Raw genomic sequence first — 12,144 nt, forward strand, 5'->3', positions numbered from 1 at the left:
AGGGCAGCGGCAGCGCTGCCATTTATTTATCCCTAACAGTTCTCAGCAGCTCTCCCTGGATAAAAGGTCTCTCACAATCTTTTTCTCTCGGATTTGGTTTAAAACTCAGCGATCCCAAAGCTTTTCCTGCTGCTTTTCCTGCTGCTTTTCCTGCCAGGGAGGTTGGAAGGGAGGATTCACCCTGAAAATCCGTGTGGGATGGAGCTGATGGAGCTGGAAAATCTGGTTAAAGGGTTCATCAGTGGGATCAGCCCAGGGCACTTTGGGGTCCATCCCCTCTCCTCTCCTCCCCCAAATCCTGGGATTCGCTGCAGGGATCCACTCCAGCAGAATTTGGGAGGGAAGAGGAGGGAATTTGGGGGTTGAGCAGCTCCTCTCAGCCTTGCTGGCGTTCCCAGCTGAGACCTTCCCGGAGCACCCCGTCCTGCCCGGACCCCAATTCCTGCCCGGACCCCAATTCCTGCCCGGACCCCAATTCCTGCCAGCAGCCCCAGCTGAGGGGGAATGCGGGAATCTGACCAGGATTCGGCTCACCCACAGCCCGAACCCAGCCCAGGCACTACAAACATCCATCCCTGTGCCCTGTGGGATCCCCCGGCACTGCAGGAACCCCAAATCTGCCTGAAGGGATCCCCCGGCACTGCAGGAACCCCAAAATCTGCCTGAAGGGATCCCCCGGCAGTGCAGGAACCCCAAATCTGCCTGAAGGGATCCCCCGGCACTGCAGGAACCCCAAATCTGCCTGAAGGGATCCCCCGGCACTGGAGGAACCCCAAATCTGCCTGAAGGGATCCCCCGGCACTGCAGGAACCCCCAAATCTGCCTGAAGGGATCCCCCGGCACTGCAGGAACCCCAAATCTGCCTGAAGGGATCCCCCGGCACTGCAGGAACCCCAAATCTGCCTGAAGGGATCCCCCGGCACTGCAGGAACCCCAAATCTGCCTGAAGGGATCCCCCGGCACTGCAGGAACCCCCAAATCTGCCTGAAGGGATCCCCCGGCACTGCAGCACCACCGGGCTGAGCAAATCCTTCCTCGGGGCGCTCAAAATTCACTTTGGGGTGGCCAAGATGTGAAACGTGCCCAGAGCTCTGCCTTATGTGTAACTTCATCCCGTTCCCAAAATGTCCAGAGGGGGATGAAGCTCCGGGGGGATTTTCTGGGTGCTGGGGAGGGGATCAGCAGCGCTGCTGTCCCCCCAGGCAGGAGCTGACCCAAAGCTGAGCTGCATCAGATGGTTTTTCCCTCTCTCCCCTTCCCTGCTGCGATTTTTTGGGGTCTGAATTGTGGCATTTCGTGGCTGGAAAGCTGCAGGAAATGCAGCGATGTCACACCCTCGGAGGATGGCCCAGGGGGGTGCGGTGAATTCAGCAGAGGATCCCACAGATGCAGAGTGACCCCAAATCCCACTCCTCACCCCAGCAGCTCATTTAGGGCTCCCCCAGCAGCCCCACACAGTGTCACCTCTCTGTCCCCCGTCCTATAACCTCAGCGATGATGATCCCCATGGGTGGATGTGGGAAAACCGAAATATATCCCATCTGTGCCCAAACTTCCAACATTTTCCACATTTCCCTTTCCCGTTGCCAGGCCAGAGGAACCCCTGGAAATTCGCCTTGAAATCAGCCCAGAATTAGGAAATATTTTTATTTTTCGTCCCCCGTGGCCAAATCCAGCCCGCTGTCAGCATTCCAAAGGCAGAGTGTCCGTCTTTGTTTCCCGAGGAGCAGCGGGAGGGACGCGGCGCTGCCGGGGCTCCTTTACCCCCCCTAAAAACGGCTCCCGGGGGCTCCGTGGGGTCCCGGGACAGCGAGAGGAGAAGCAGCGGGAGGGTCGGGGCTGGGACACGCGTGGGAGCTTTTCCTGCCTCCGCTCCTGCAGGGAAAGTTCACCTGGAGGCAGCCACGGGAGAGGGATGGAGCGCGGGAGGGTGTGGGGGAAACTTGGGAATTTGGGGCTTTGCTGAGGGAAAAAAAACAAATAAAAACAAACAATTCCTGCAGGGAGACAAATGCGCTGGTGGGGGGCGAGAGGGGGCGAGGAGGGGGCAATGCCAGCGCATCCCACGGGGGGCACCGCATCCCACGGGGGACACCGCATCCCACGGGAGGCACAGCATCCCACGGGAGACACCGCATCCCACGGGAGCCACCGCATCCCACGGGAGGCACCGCATCCCACGGGGGCACCGCATCCCACGGGAGGCACATCATCCCACGGGACCCACAGCATCCCACGGGAGATACAGCATCCCACGGGGGGCACCGCATCCCACGGGACCCACAGCATCCCACGGGGGGCACCGCATCCCACGGGAGGCACCGCATCCCACGGAAGGAACCGCATCCCACGGGAGGCACCGCATCCCACGGGAGCCACAGCATCCCACGGGACCCACCGCATCCCACGGGGGACACTGCATCCCACGGGGGCACCGCATCCCACGGGAGACACCACATCCCACGGGAGGTACCGCATCCCACGAGAGGCACCGCATCCCACGGGACCTACAGCATCCCACGAGAGGCACCGCATCCCACGGGAGGCACCGCATCCCACGGGGGGCACCGCATCCCACGGGAGGCACCGCATCCCACGGGAGACACCGCATCCCACGGGACCCACCGCATCCCACGGGAGACACCGCATCCCACGGGAAGCACTGCATCCCACGGGAGCCACAGCATCCCACGGGAGGCACAGCATTCCACGAGAGGCTCCTCCGCTCCTGCTGGGACAAACACCGAGAGAAACTCGGGGACACCCCCGGGCAGCCACGGGCACAAACGCAGCCCCGGTGCCCCCAACTCTCCGATTTCTGCACCAGGGCGGGGTAATTCTGCCGGGGAACAGGTGAGGAGCAGCTCCGGGTGCTGCAGCGGGGTGGGAGCGATGTCCCCGAGCTGGGGGACACAGGGACCCTCCAGGGGAGGAGCTGAACCCCCTCAATGAGGGTGAGGTCCTGAGCTGTCAGCGCTGCTTTAGGATAACTCATCTTCAGCGTTCCCGGGGGGCTCACAGGCACCAGAAATTTGGAGGGATCAGGGGGGTGTCCCCTAAACTTTTTGGCCTCCTCCTGCTCCTCCAGCTCACCGGCACTGCTCAGCCTGGACTGGGAAAATCTAACGGGGAAGGAGAGAAATTGAAAAATCTCCAATGGCAGTATTTGGTCACACAAAATTTAAAAAAAAAGGAAGAAAGGTTGTGCGAGCTGCTGTAGTGGAAGGTGTCCCTGCCCATGGAGGTGGGGTTGGAGGAGAGGAGCTTTAAGGTCTCTCCTAACTCACAGCAGCCACATCGAGCCTGTGATCCTGCGCCTTTCCCGGCGGGAAGCTGCAGCCGGAGCCGCGTTCCCTCCAGCACAGGCTCGGTCCATAAAACACCCGTGCGCTCCCAGGACGGGATTTATGGATTTATGGATTTATGCATTGAGCCTTCCCGGCTGCGGCTGCTGCGGGGCGAGTTCAAGGTTTGGCAGAGCCGGAGGGGCCGGGAGGGGTTTCGGATGTTTGGGGTTTTATAGGCAGCGGCAGGAGGAGGAAAAACTTCCCCACGGCCGGGCAGAGCTGCAGGTGAGTGCGGCTCCATCCCCGCCCGCCTCTTGGGCTCCATCTGATCAATAAAATCGTCTCTATCGATTTTATGGATCTATTTTATCCCGCGCTCCTCCGCAGCCCAGGAAAAGCGGGAAGGGTCAGAGGGGCAGGGAGGGATTTGGGTGCCCGCAGGGGTCAGGGGGACGAGGTGACAGCGCCTCACTGGGCAGAGCTGTGGGGTGGCACGGGGGGTGCTGGGGGTATAGAAAAGGGGGCGCACACTGCGGGATGAGCGCTGGGGATGCACCGAGAAGGTGCAGCCGGCCCTGGGAAGGGATCCCGGGGCTCCCCCCGGGAGAAAGACCCGCTCGGCCCCCGGGTCAGGCGGAGTGTGCCCGGCCTGCAGAGAGCCGCCGCCCGCTCCCTTTGTCAATGTCCAGTAATTAAAATGTCACCGTTTAATTTTCAGGCCTCTCGGAGCAATCTTTTCCTAATAAAGAGTCTAATCGAAACGCTCCTTCCCCCGCCTCGGCGGGAAGGGCCGCGGAAGAGGCTGCGGAGGTGCAAAGCCGCCGCGGATCGATGGAGAGAAGCCCGGATTGATCGGCCTCTAAAATTAAATTTATTGGGGTCATGGTTTTATATGGTGCTGATACAACTGTTAAATGGGGAACATTCATTTCCAATAGGAGGCGTTTATTAAACTTCCACTGAATTAGACCGCCGTGATTTATGTGGCAATCTCGGCTCAGCCCTCCAGGAGCGCGGGGCCTTCCGCGCCCGCCACGCGTGATTATTTATTTATACACCCGTGACACGGCTCCCTAAGTTTTAACCTAAATTATCCACCGGCTTCGCCTGCCGGCGGCACCGGCCCGGGCAACGGGGAAGGACGGGGGGTCCCGTCGGGGCGCTGCGCCCTCCCCGCCGGCCGCGGCCCCTCCGCGCCCCTCCGCGCCCCGGGGGTGTCCCGGGGGGTGTCCCGGGGGGGGTCCCCGGTTTGGGGGGCGGCAGAGGCCGCAAACGTCCCGGTTCTCGCGTGCGGCGATCGTTGAGCGTTAATTAGAAATTCATTACAATTAAAAGCCGCGCGCACACGCCTTAATTACATCTGATTTTTAATTCCGAATCCGTGTTTACACAGTAAGCGAAACGTACCTCCTGATTATCCCCAATACTCTTTATACTGTACTAATTATGTAAATTAAACCTAATTAACTGACAAAAACTGCAGTCAATCCAACTGTTAAAAGATACGGTGGTTGCGAGGAGCGGCGAGCGCGGCCGGGGCGGCGGGGCCGGTGTCGGTACCGGGGCCGATCCCCTGCCCGGGGCGCCGCCTCCGCCGCTCCGAGCTCCGCGGGCACCGGGCAGAGCTCCGCACGGCGGAGGGAACCGGGGCAGAGCCGCGTCCTGCCGGAGCTCCCCCATCTCCTCCCGGCACCGCCCCGGCGGTCCCGGCTCCCGGTACCGAGCGGGGCAGCGGGAGCATCTCACCGCGCTCCTGCCTCCGTCTGGCCGGAGGAGGGGGGCTGCGGAGGATAAATAATTAAAAGGCGAGGAATAATTACCGGCTCGGGTTGCGGTCATTGCGGGAAGGCCGAACCGCGAGGCCCGACCGGCAGCGCCCGGTCCGCGTCCCCCCCGACGGAGCGTCCCGGGGGGAGCCGCGGCCGCTGTCCCGCGTGGGAGCGCGGCCGGAGCTCGGCGGGGCCGCGGAGGACGAGGGGGGCTCCGCACCCGCGCTTCGCTCCGCCGGTGCCGCCGGTGCCGCCGGTGATGGAAGGAGCGGGGGCGCACACAAAGTGATAGCTGGGGGCGATCCGCGCCGTTATTAACTTCTGTTTGATCGCCGTAATTGCGCCGATCGCGGCCGGACGCGATGATTAATTACAGTTTAATTAACGTGGCCGTGACGAGCGCCGCATGCGGGAACCCAACCCGGGCAGAGATGCGGCGAGAGGCCCCCGCCACACCGGCACACCGGGTCCCCTAAGCCGCTCCGCCGGTCCTGCCGGCCGGTCCTGCCGGTGTGGCGTGAGCCCCCGCGGGGAACGAAAAACACGAGCTCGCCCCTCTCTGCCCCCTCCTCCCGGCGATTTCGTTGCCGCCCGATGTCCCCCCCTCGGCTCCGGTACCGCTCCCGCAGGCGCGCCCCGCACCGGAGAGCGCATCCCGGCTGCGAGAGGGATGCGCGGTAACAGCGCGTCCCCGATTTCGATGGGGTCCCTCCGCCGCTCTCCCCGGGCTCCTCTTTTCGTTACCGCCCGCTCCCCACGCAAACTTTCAACGAGCATCGCTCCCCCCGGGGTGGCGGCACGGCGGGAGGCGGGCGCGGGTGGGGGGACACGGGGGGCGCGGAGCCCCACGCAGGTGCGGCGCGGGGCTGATCCCGCTCTTACCTCGGGCAGCCCGGGCGGGTCCCCGCTCGGTGGCGGCCCCCACGCCCTCCCCCCGCTCCCGCTCCCTCCCCGTTCCGCCGTGCCTTAAAGCCGCGCCGTGATTGACTGGAGCGCATCGGTGATTGACGGCGGCGGGGTCCCGGAGGCCGTTAATGTAAATATGCTGGTGCTAAGTGGGTGTGTCTTCCCGTTATTTTAGCTGTCACCGGATCAATGTGCAGCGTCTCCAAGTACGGATCCGGATCCTCCCTCGGTGGCGCGGCTGGTCACTCGCTCTTGTTGCATCTCGCCCGGGCGGACGCGGCGGCGGCGGCGGCGGCGTTGGGGCGGGCGGCGGCCCCGAGGCGTCGGTGAAGGGCGCGCCCGCTGCCCGCCCGCCCCGCGCCCCGCAGCTCCGGCGGCCCCGGGAACGGGCTCGGCGCGGACGGGCCCCCCCGGCGGATGGCGGCCCCGGCTCCGGGCTGCGGCCCCTAATCCCGAGCACGTCCAGCCGCGCTCCGCGGCGCGGTGAGTGCGGGCGGGCGGCGGATGGAGGGATGGGGATGGGGATGGGGGGGCGCAAAGCGGGGCGCGTTTCGGGACCGGCTCCCCGTTATTTTGTGGAATTACCACGGAAGCGGCTTAAGCAGCGGGAGCTCTCCCCGCTAAGCCAATTTGCCTGGCTCGCTGCTGCCCTTCTGCTACGTGCCCCGGCCCCTAATCCGCCCGCGCCTAATCGCCTGCCGGGGACGCCACAAAGGGGCTCCGGGCCACCGCGCCCGCGGGCACCGAGCGCCAAGTTTGGGCCCGCCCGCTCCGCCGCGGGGCTCGGGCCCCCGGGACGCGCCGGCCGCATCCTCCGGTGCGTTTCGTTGGAGCCCGCCGCAAACCGGCACGGCACGGCACGGCACGGCCCGGCGAGCCGGCACAAAGGGAAGGGACGCGGCAGCTCCCGGCGACTCGGCGAGGGAGGAAGAGGAGGTGGTGACCCCCCCCCGCCCCGGGCTGCCCTTGTCCCGGGATCGCGGGGCCGCGCCCGGCGGGCGGATGCGGCGGCGCTCGGTACCGGCGGCCGCGGCGCGGGGGATGCGCTCCGGCCCCGCCGGACCCCGGAGGTCGGGGAGGGTCCTGCGGCAGCGCCCGAGGGGCTCCGGGTCGGGGCCGGTAGCGGCGAGCGAGGAGCGGCCGGTGCCCCGGGAGCGGCCGGTGCCCCGGGAGCGGCGGGCCGGGAGCGGCGGCGGGGCCCCGGGAGCGCCTCTAACCGGAGCTTTTCCCCGATTTCGTTTTGCAGGGGCGTTTTGGGGGGGAATGGAGGCGATCGCCAGTCAGATGGGAAATGGGAGAGATGCAAGCTCCTCCCCAAATTCAAAGCAAGAGCTGCAGCCGTACCAGGGCTCCAATACCCTCAAGCCCAACCAAGTGGGTGAGACCTCCCTGTACGGCGTGCCCATCGTGTCCCTGGTCATCGACGGGCAGGAGCGGCTGTGCCTGGCGCAGATCTCCAACACGCTGCTCAAGAACTACAGCTACAATGAGATCCACAACCGGCGGGTGGCCCTGGGCATCACCTGCGTGCAGTGCACGCCGGTGCAGCTGGAGATCCTGCGGCGGGCCGGGGCCATGCCCATCTCCTCCCGCCGCTGCGGCATGATCACCAAGAGGGAGGCGGAGCGGCTCTGCAAGTCCTTCCTGGGCGAGCACAAGCCGCCCAAGCTGCCCGAGAACTTCGCCTTCGACGTGGTGCACGAGTGCGCCTGGGGCTCCCGGGGCAGCTTCATCCCGGCGCGCTACAACAGCTCCCGCGCCAAGTGCATCAAGTGCAGCTACTGCAGCATGTACTTCTCCCCCAACAAGTTCATCTTCCACTCCCACCGCACCCCGGACTCCAAGTACACCCAGCCCGACGCCGCCAACTTCAACTCCTGGCGCCGCCACCTCAAGCTCAGCGACAAGACGGCCACGGAGGAGCTGTCGCACGCGTGGGAGGATGTCAAGGCCATGTTCAACGGCGGCACCCGCAAGCGGACCTTCTCCCTGCAAGGCGCGGCCGCCGGCGGGCCCGGGGCCGGCTCCCCCGCCGCCAAGGCCGCCCTGCACCCGCCGCCGCCGCCCGCCGGCCCCGAGCTGGCCCCGGCGCACAAGAGCCTCCGGTGCAGCGGGCAGGAGGCGGCGGGCGAGCGCGGTGCGCTGGGGCTGGCGGCGGGGCACGGCGGGGCCGCGGGCGCGCACGGCGGGGCGGGCGCGGTGCGCAGCTACCCGGTGATCCCGGTGCCCAGCAAGGGCTTCGGGATGCTGCAGAAGCTGCCGCCGCCGCTCTTCCCGCACCCCTACGGCTTCCCCGCCGCCGCTTTCGGACTGTGCCCCAAGAAGCAGGAGGAGGCGCTGGGCGGCGCGGGGGGCGGCGAGGCGGGCAAGGGCGGCGCGCTGCCCCCCGGGATGTTTTGGGGACCCCCGCATCCCCACCCGCACCAACCGGCACAGCCACCGCATCAGCCCGGCTCCGCCAAGGACAGCGGCGTGTACCCCTCGTTCCCGGTGTTCTGGCCGGCCGCCGGCAGCCTGCCCGTGCCGCCCTACCCCGCGCAGAGCCCGGCCAAGGCGGCCGCCACCGCCGTGGTGGTGGCGGCGGCGGCGGCGGCGGCGGCGGCGGCGGTGGAACCGGCGGGGCTGGCGGGGCGGCACGGGGAGCTGGAGGGCTCGGAGCCCTCGGGCAGCGGGCGGAGCAGTGCCACCCCGCAGGAGGGAGCGGGCACCGAGGGCGAGCGCTGCCCCAGCGCGCTGTCGCGGGCGGCGGGCGAGGAGGAGCGCTCCGGGGACGAGGCGCTGCTGGCGCCGCTGCCGCTGCCCAGGAAGGGCAGTTACCTGTCCGCCTTCCGCCCGGTGGTGAAGGACGCCGAGAGCATCGCTAAGCTCTACGGCACCCGCGAGGCGTTCGGCGGCGCCCGCGGGCCCGGTTACCTCTCGCCGGACTTCCTCAGCGAGGGCAGCTCCAGCTACCGCTCGCTGTCCCCCGGCGGCGACACGGCCGAGGAGCCCGAGGTGGATGTGGAGTCCAACCGATTCCCGGAGGATGAGGAGGAGGAATCCGCCGCCGTGGGCCCCGCCGAGGGTCGGGAGCCGCCGCCGCCGCGGCTGCTGGCGGGGCCCGAGGAGCCGCCGCCGCCGCCGCCCGCCGGGACCGACGGGCCCGAGGAGAAGACGGGCGAGGCGGGCGGGCAGGACGGCGGTCCGGCCCCCGACGGCGGCAGCCCCGAGCGCGGCGGTGGCAGCGGCGGTGGCACCTACGAGGTGCGGGGCCGGGAGGGGGGATCTACCCTCGGGGGGGTCCCCGCGGTGCCGGTACCGAGCTGCTGACTCGTTCTTTTGTAGGTGTTCGCGGCGGAGAGGACCGAGCTCCTGCAGCCGCTGAAACCCGCAGCATCCCTGGGAGCCGCCGCCGCCTTCCTCCGCACCCCCGAGGCCAAGGGTAACGCGGGCCGGGCTGTGCACCGGGGGCTCGGCCCCGGGAGGGCCGCCCCAGGGCCGCTTTCGTTCGGGGGTTTTCGGGGGAGAGGCCAAACAAACGGGATCCGGGCGGGGAACGGGGCCGGGGCGCCCCTGGGCCCGGGGATGCCGCCGGTGCGGCGGGGATGTGGCCGAGCTCCTGGCCACAATCTACTTTCCAACGGCAAAGCGATTAGGATGTCCTCTAAGAAGGTTTTAACGAGGGCTTTGTCCGTAATTATGTAATTAAGGATATATCAGGACCGTACTTTCATTGCTTACGGTTGAAAATCGCTTTATTAACTTTAAGAGCAAGATAAAGAAGACAATCACTCCGCGGCGGAGGATTTAGAGAGCAGAAAATCCTATCAGGACCAAAGGAATGTCTCTCATCCCAGCCCTGGAAATCCCGACAGAGGTAAGCACCGCTCCGCGGGGCGATGCGCGGCCCCTCCGCGGGTCCCCCCCCGGGACTGACACCGCTCCGGTCCCGCAGGTGAGGACGGGCTCGCCGTGGATGTCACCGGGACGCAGCTGCTGGAGAAGGACATCGAGAACTTGGCCCGAGGTGAGGCGGGAGCGGGGCTGGAGGTGCGGGCCGGGGGTCGCGGCACCCCCCGGCCTCTCCCCGCGGCTCCAGGTATTTGTGTTGTGTGCAGGAGTGATTAACTCCTGTGATTAATGTCACGTAATGCGATTAGCGCCGCGCTGAGCCGCCTCCAGATGGAAAAGCGCGGGTTCCCCTCAACCCCGCCGCGTGTTTTTAAACAGATGAGTTACAAAAATTGGTCCTGGAGCAAATGGAGCTGAGGAAAAAGCTGGAGAGGGACTTCCAGAGCCTGAAAGGTACCGCTGCCCCGTCCCCTTCCCGCGCCCCGGTCCGACCGGGCAGCGGCTCCCGGGCCGGGCGCGGCGCTGACCCCCCCGGGCCCGCAGATAACTTCCAGGACCAGATGAAGCGGGAGCTGGCGTACCGGGAGGAGATGGTGCAGCAGCTGCAGATCGTCCGAGGTAAGGCCGAGCCCATTCGTACTTTTATTTTTTTAAATTTATTTTATTTCCTTTAAAATTTTTTAATTTAATTTTATTTATTTCCTTTTTTTGTTTGTTTGGCCGTGGGGTTTTCCGTTTATTTTGGGGGGATTTTTGTTCGTTTATTTGGTTTTTTTTTTTTTTTTTTTGTTTATTTGGCTTTTTGTTTGTTCGAAGTTTTTTTTTTTGTTTGGGTTTTTTTTTCGTTGTTGGTTTTGTTTAGGGCTTTTTTATTTTGTTTTGTTTGTGTTCTTGCCCTCCAACTCCTCTCGCCATTCCGAGGGGCTGCGAGGCATCATTGGCACGGCAGCGAACGAACCTTCTTCCCTCCCGCTCTCATTTCCACTCGGGCTAAATTAAAAATCCCTAAATTAAAAATCCCTAAATTAAAAATCCCGGCCTTAAAACGATTTACCGAGCGAGCCGGCAAAGCCGTGCCGGCCTTTGCGCCCTTGTCCCCCGCGTGTCCTTCCCCTCGGGTGGGCTCGGGGTGGGCTGAGCCCCCCGGGACCCTCAGCACCGCTCCCCACCGCAGACACGCTGTGCAACGAGCTGGACCAGGAGAGGAAAGCGCGCTACGCCATCCAGCAGAAGCTGAAAGGTACCGGAGTGTGGAGGGGGTCTCGGGGTCCCTCCCCACCCGGGGGTGACAGCTCGGTCCCTTGCAGAGGCTCACGACGCGCTGCATCACTTCTCCTGCAAGATGCTGACCCCGCGGCACTGCAGCGGGAACTGCTCCTTCAAACCGCCGCTGCTGCCCCAGTGAGCCCCCCGGGCCCCCACCCCAAGCCATGCGGGCAGAGCCCACCCAAGCCATTCCCAGCAGGAGCCACCGGGACGGAGCGGACTCGGGGCCCGGCTCCGCTCGGCCCGGCGCTGGGGCGGGGGGCGGCCCCCGCTCCGCCTCCCCCTCCCTCCCCTGTGTGTCCGCTTCTTCCACCCCCGTCCAGACTGGAAACAAAAGTGGCGATGTGCAATGGATATAAATGTACTGTGATTCTCTTGGTACAGTATTTGTCGGATTTTTATTTATTTCTGATGTATATTTCTCCCCCCTCCCTTCCTTTCCCCTATACATTCTGGATGTAAGGCACTTTAAGGGGCGGCCCGCCACTCCCGAGGCACAACAACGCTCCCCCGCTCTGGGCACGGCCCCCTCTGTACGTGATTTTGGTTCTTTAATAAAAACACGCTGGAAGAAGCCGCTTGCTGCGTGGGGCTGGCCCGGGGGTCCCCCGGTGCCGGGGATGGGCCGGGGGCGCCGCCCGCCCCGCCGGAGCTCATTAATGCTCATTTAAATGCTCGTTTCACACTCCAAGCTATCGCATTAATGAGCTGGCAGAGCGGGCGCGGAGGTGCGCGCACACCTATGAGCCCGAAATAGAGTTTTTTAGCCCAAAAATCGCCTGGCACCGCAGCGGGGCCGGGATGGGGAACGGGAGGCGGCAGAACCGGGGGAGATGCGGGGCTTGGAGGGGGATGCAGCGAGAACCGGCGGGACCGGGACCGGGACCGGGACCGGGAAAGGGATGCGGGGAAAGGGATGCGGGGAAAGGGATGCGGGGAAAGGGATGCGGGGAAAGGGATGCAGGACCCGGAGCATCCCGGGGATCAGGGTGGCGGCGGGGCTGAGCGGGACCCATCGCGGGGTGGCCCCGGGAGCTCGGCGGAGAAGGAGCCGCCGTTAATTAGCGCCTGGGCTCATTAATGAG

The 12,144-nt window shown here is 65.3% G+C and overlaps 1 protein-coding gene across 3 annotated transcripts; it reads left to right on the plus strand.

Annotated features, from left to right (window-relative positions):
- The first annotated feature begins 2,273 nt into the window (after positions 1-2,273).
- On the plus strand, positions 2,274-11,631 carry SKOR1 (SKI family transcriptional corepressor 1). 3 transcript variants are annotated; one of them, XM_072934092.1, is made up of 10 exons: positions 2,274-2,853; positions 4,006-6,445; positions 7,209-9,205; positions 9,287-9,383; positions 9,711-9,818; positions 9,897-9,968; positions 10,172-10,246; positions 10,337-10,411; positions 10,968-11,033; positions 11,101-11,631. In XM_072934092.1, exons 3-10 carry the CDS (start codon positions 7,226-7,228, stop codon positions 11,196-11,198), a joined length of 2,571 nt encoding a protein of 856 aa, XP_072790193.1. In that variant the 5' UTR covers positions 2,274-2,853; positions 4,006-6,445; positions 7,209-7,225; the 3' UTR covers positions 11,199-11,631. The 3 variants fall into 3 exon arrangements, with proteins under 3 accessions (XP_072790193.1, XP_072790192.1, XP_072790191.1); XM_072934091.1 differs by lacking the exon at positions 2,274-2,853 and adding an exon at positions 2,919-3,572; XM_072934090.1 differs by lacking the exon at positions 2,274-2,853 and adding an exon at positions 2,919-3,469.
- The last annotated feature ends 513 nt before the right edge of the window (positions 11,632-12,144 follow it).

The sequence above is a fragment of the Taeniopygia guttata genome, chromosome 10 (assembly GCF_048771995.1).
Source record: "Taeniopygia guttata chromosome 10, bTaeGut7.mat, whole genome shotgun sequence".
Taxonomy (NCBI): domain Eukaryota; kingdom Metazoa; phylum Chordata; class Aves; order Passeriformes; family Estrildidae; genus Taeniopygia; species Taeniopygia guttata.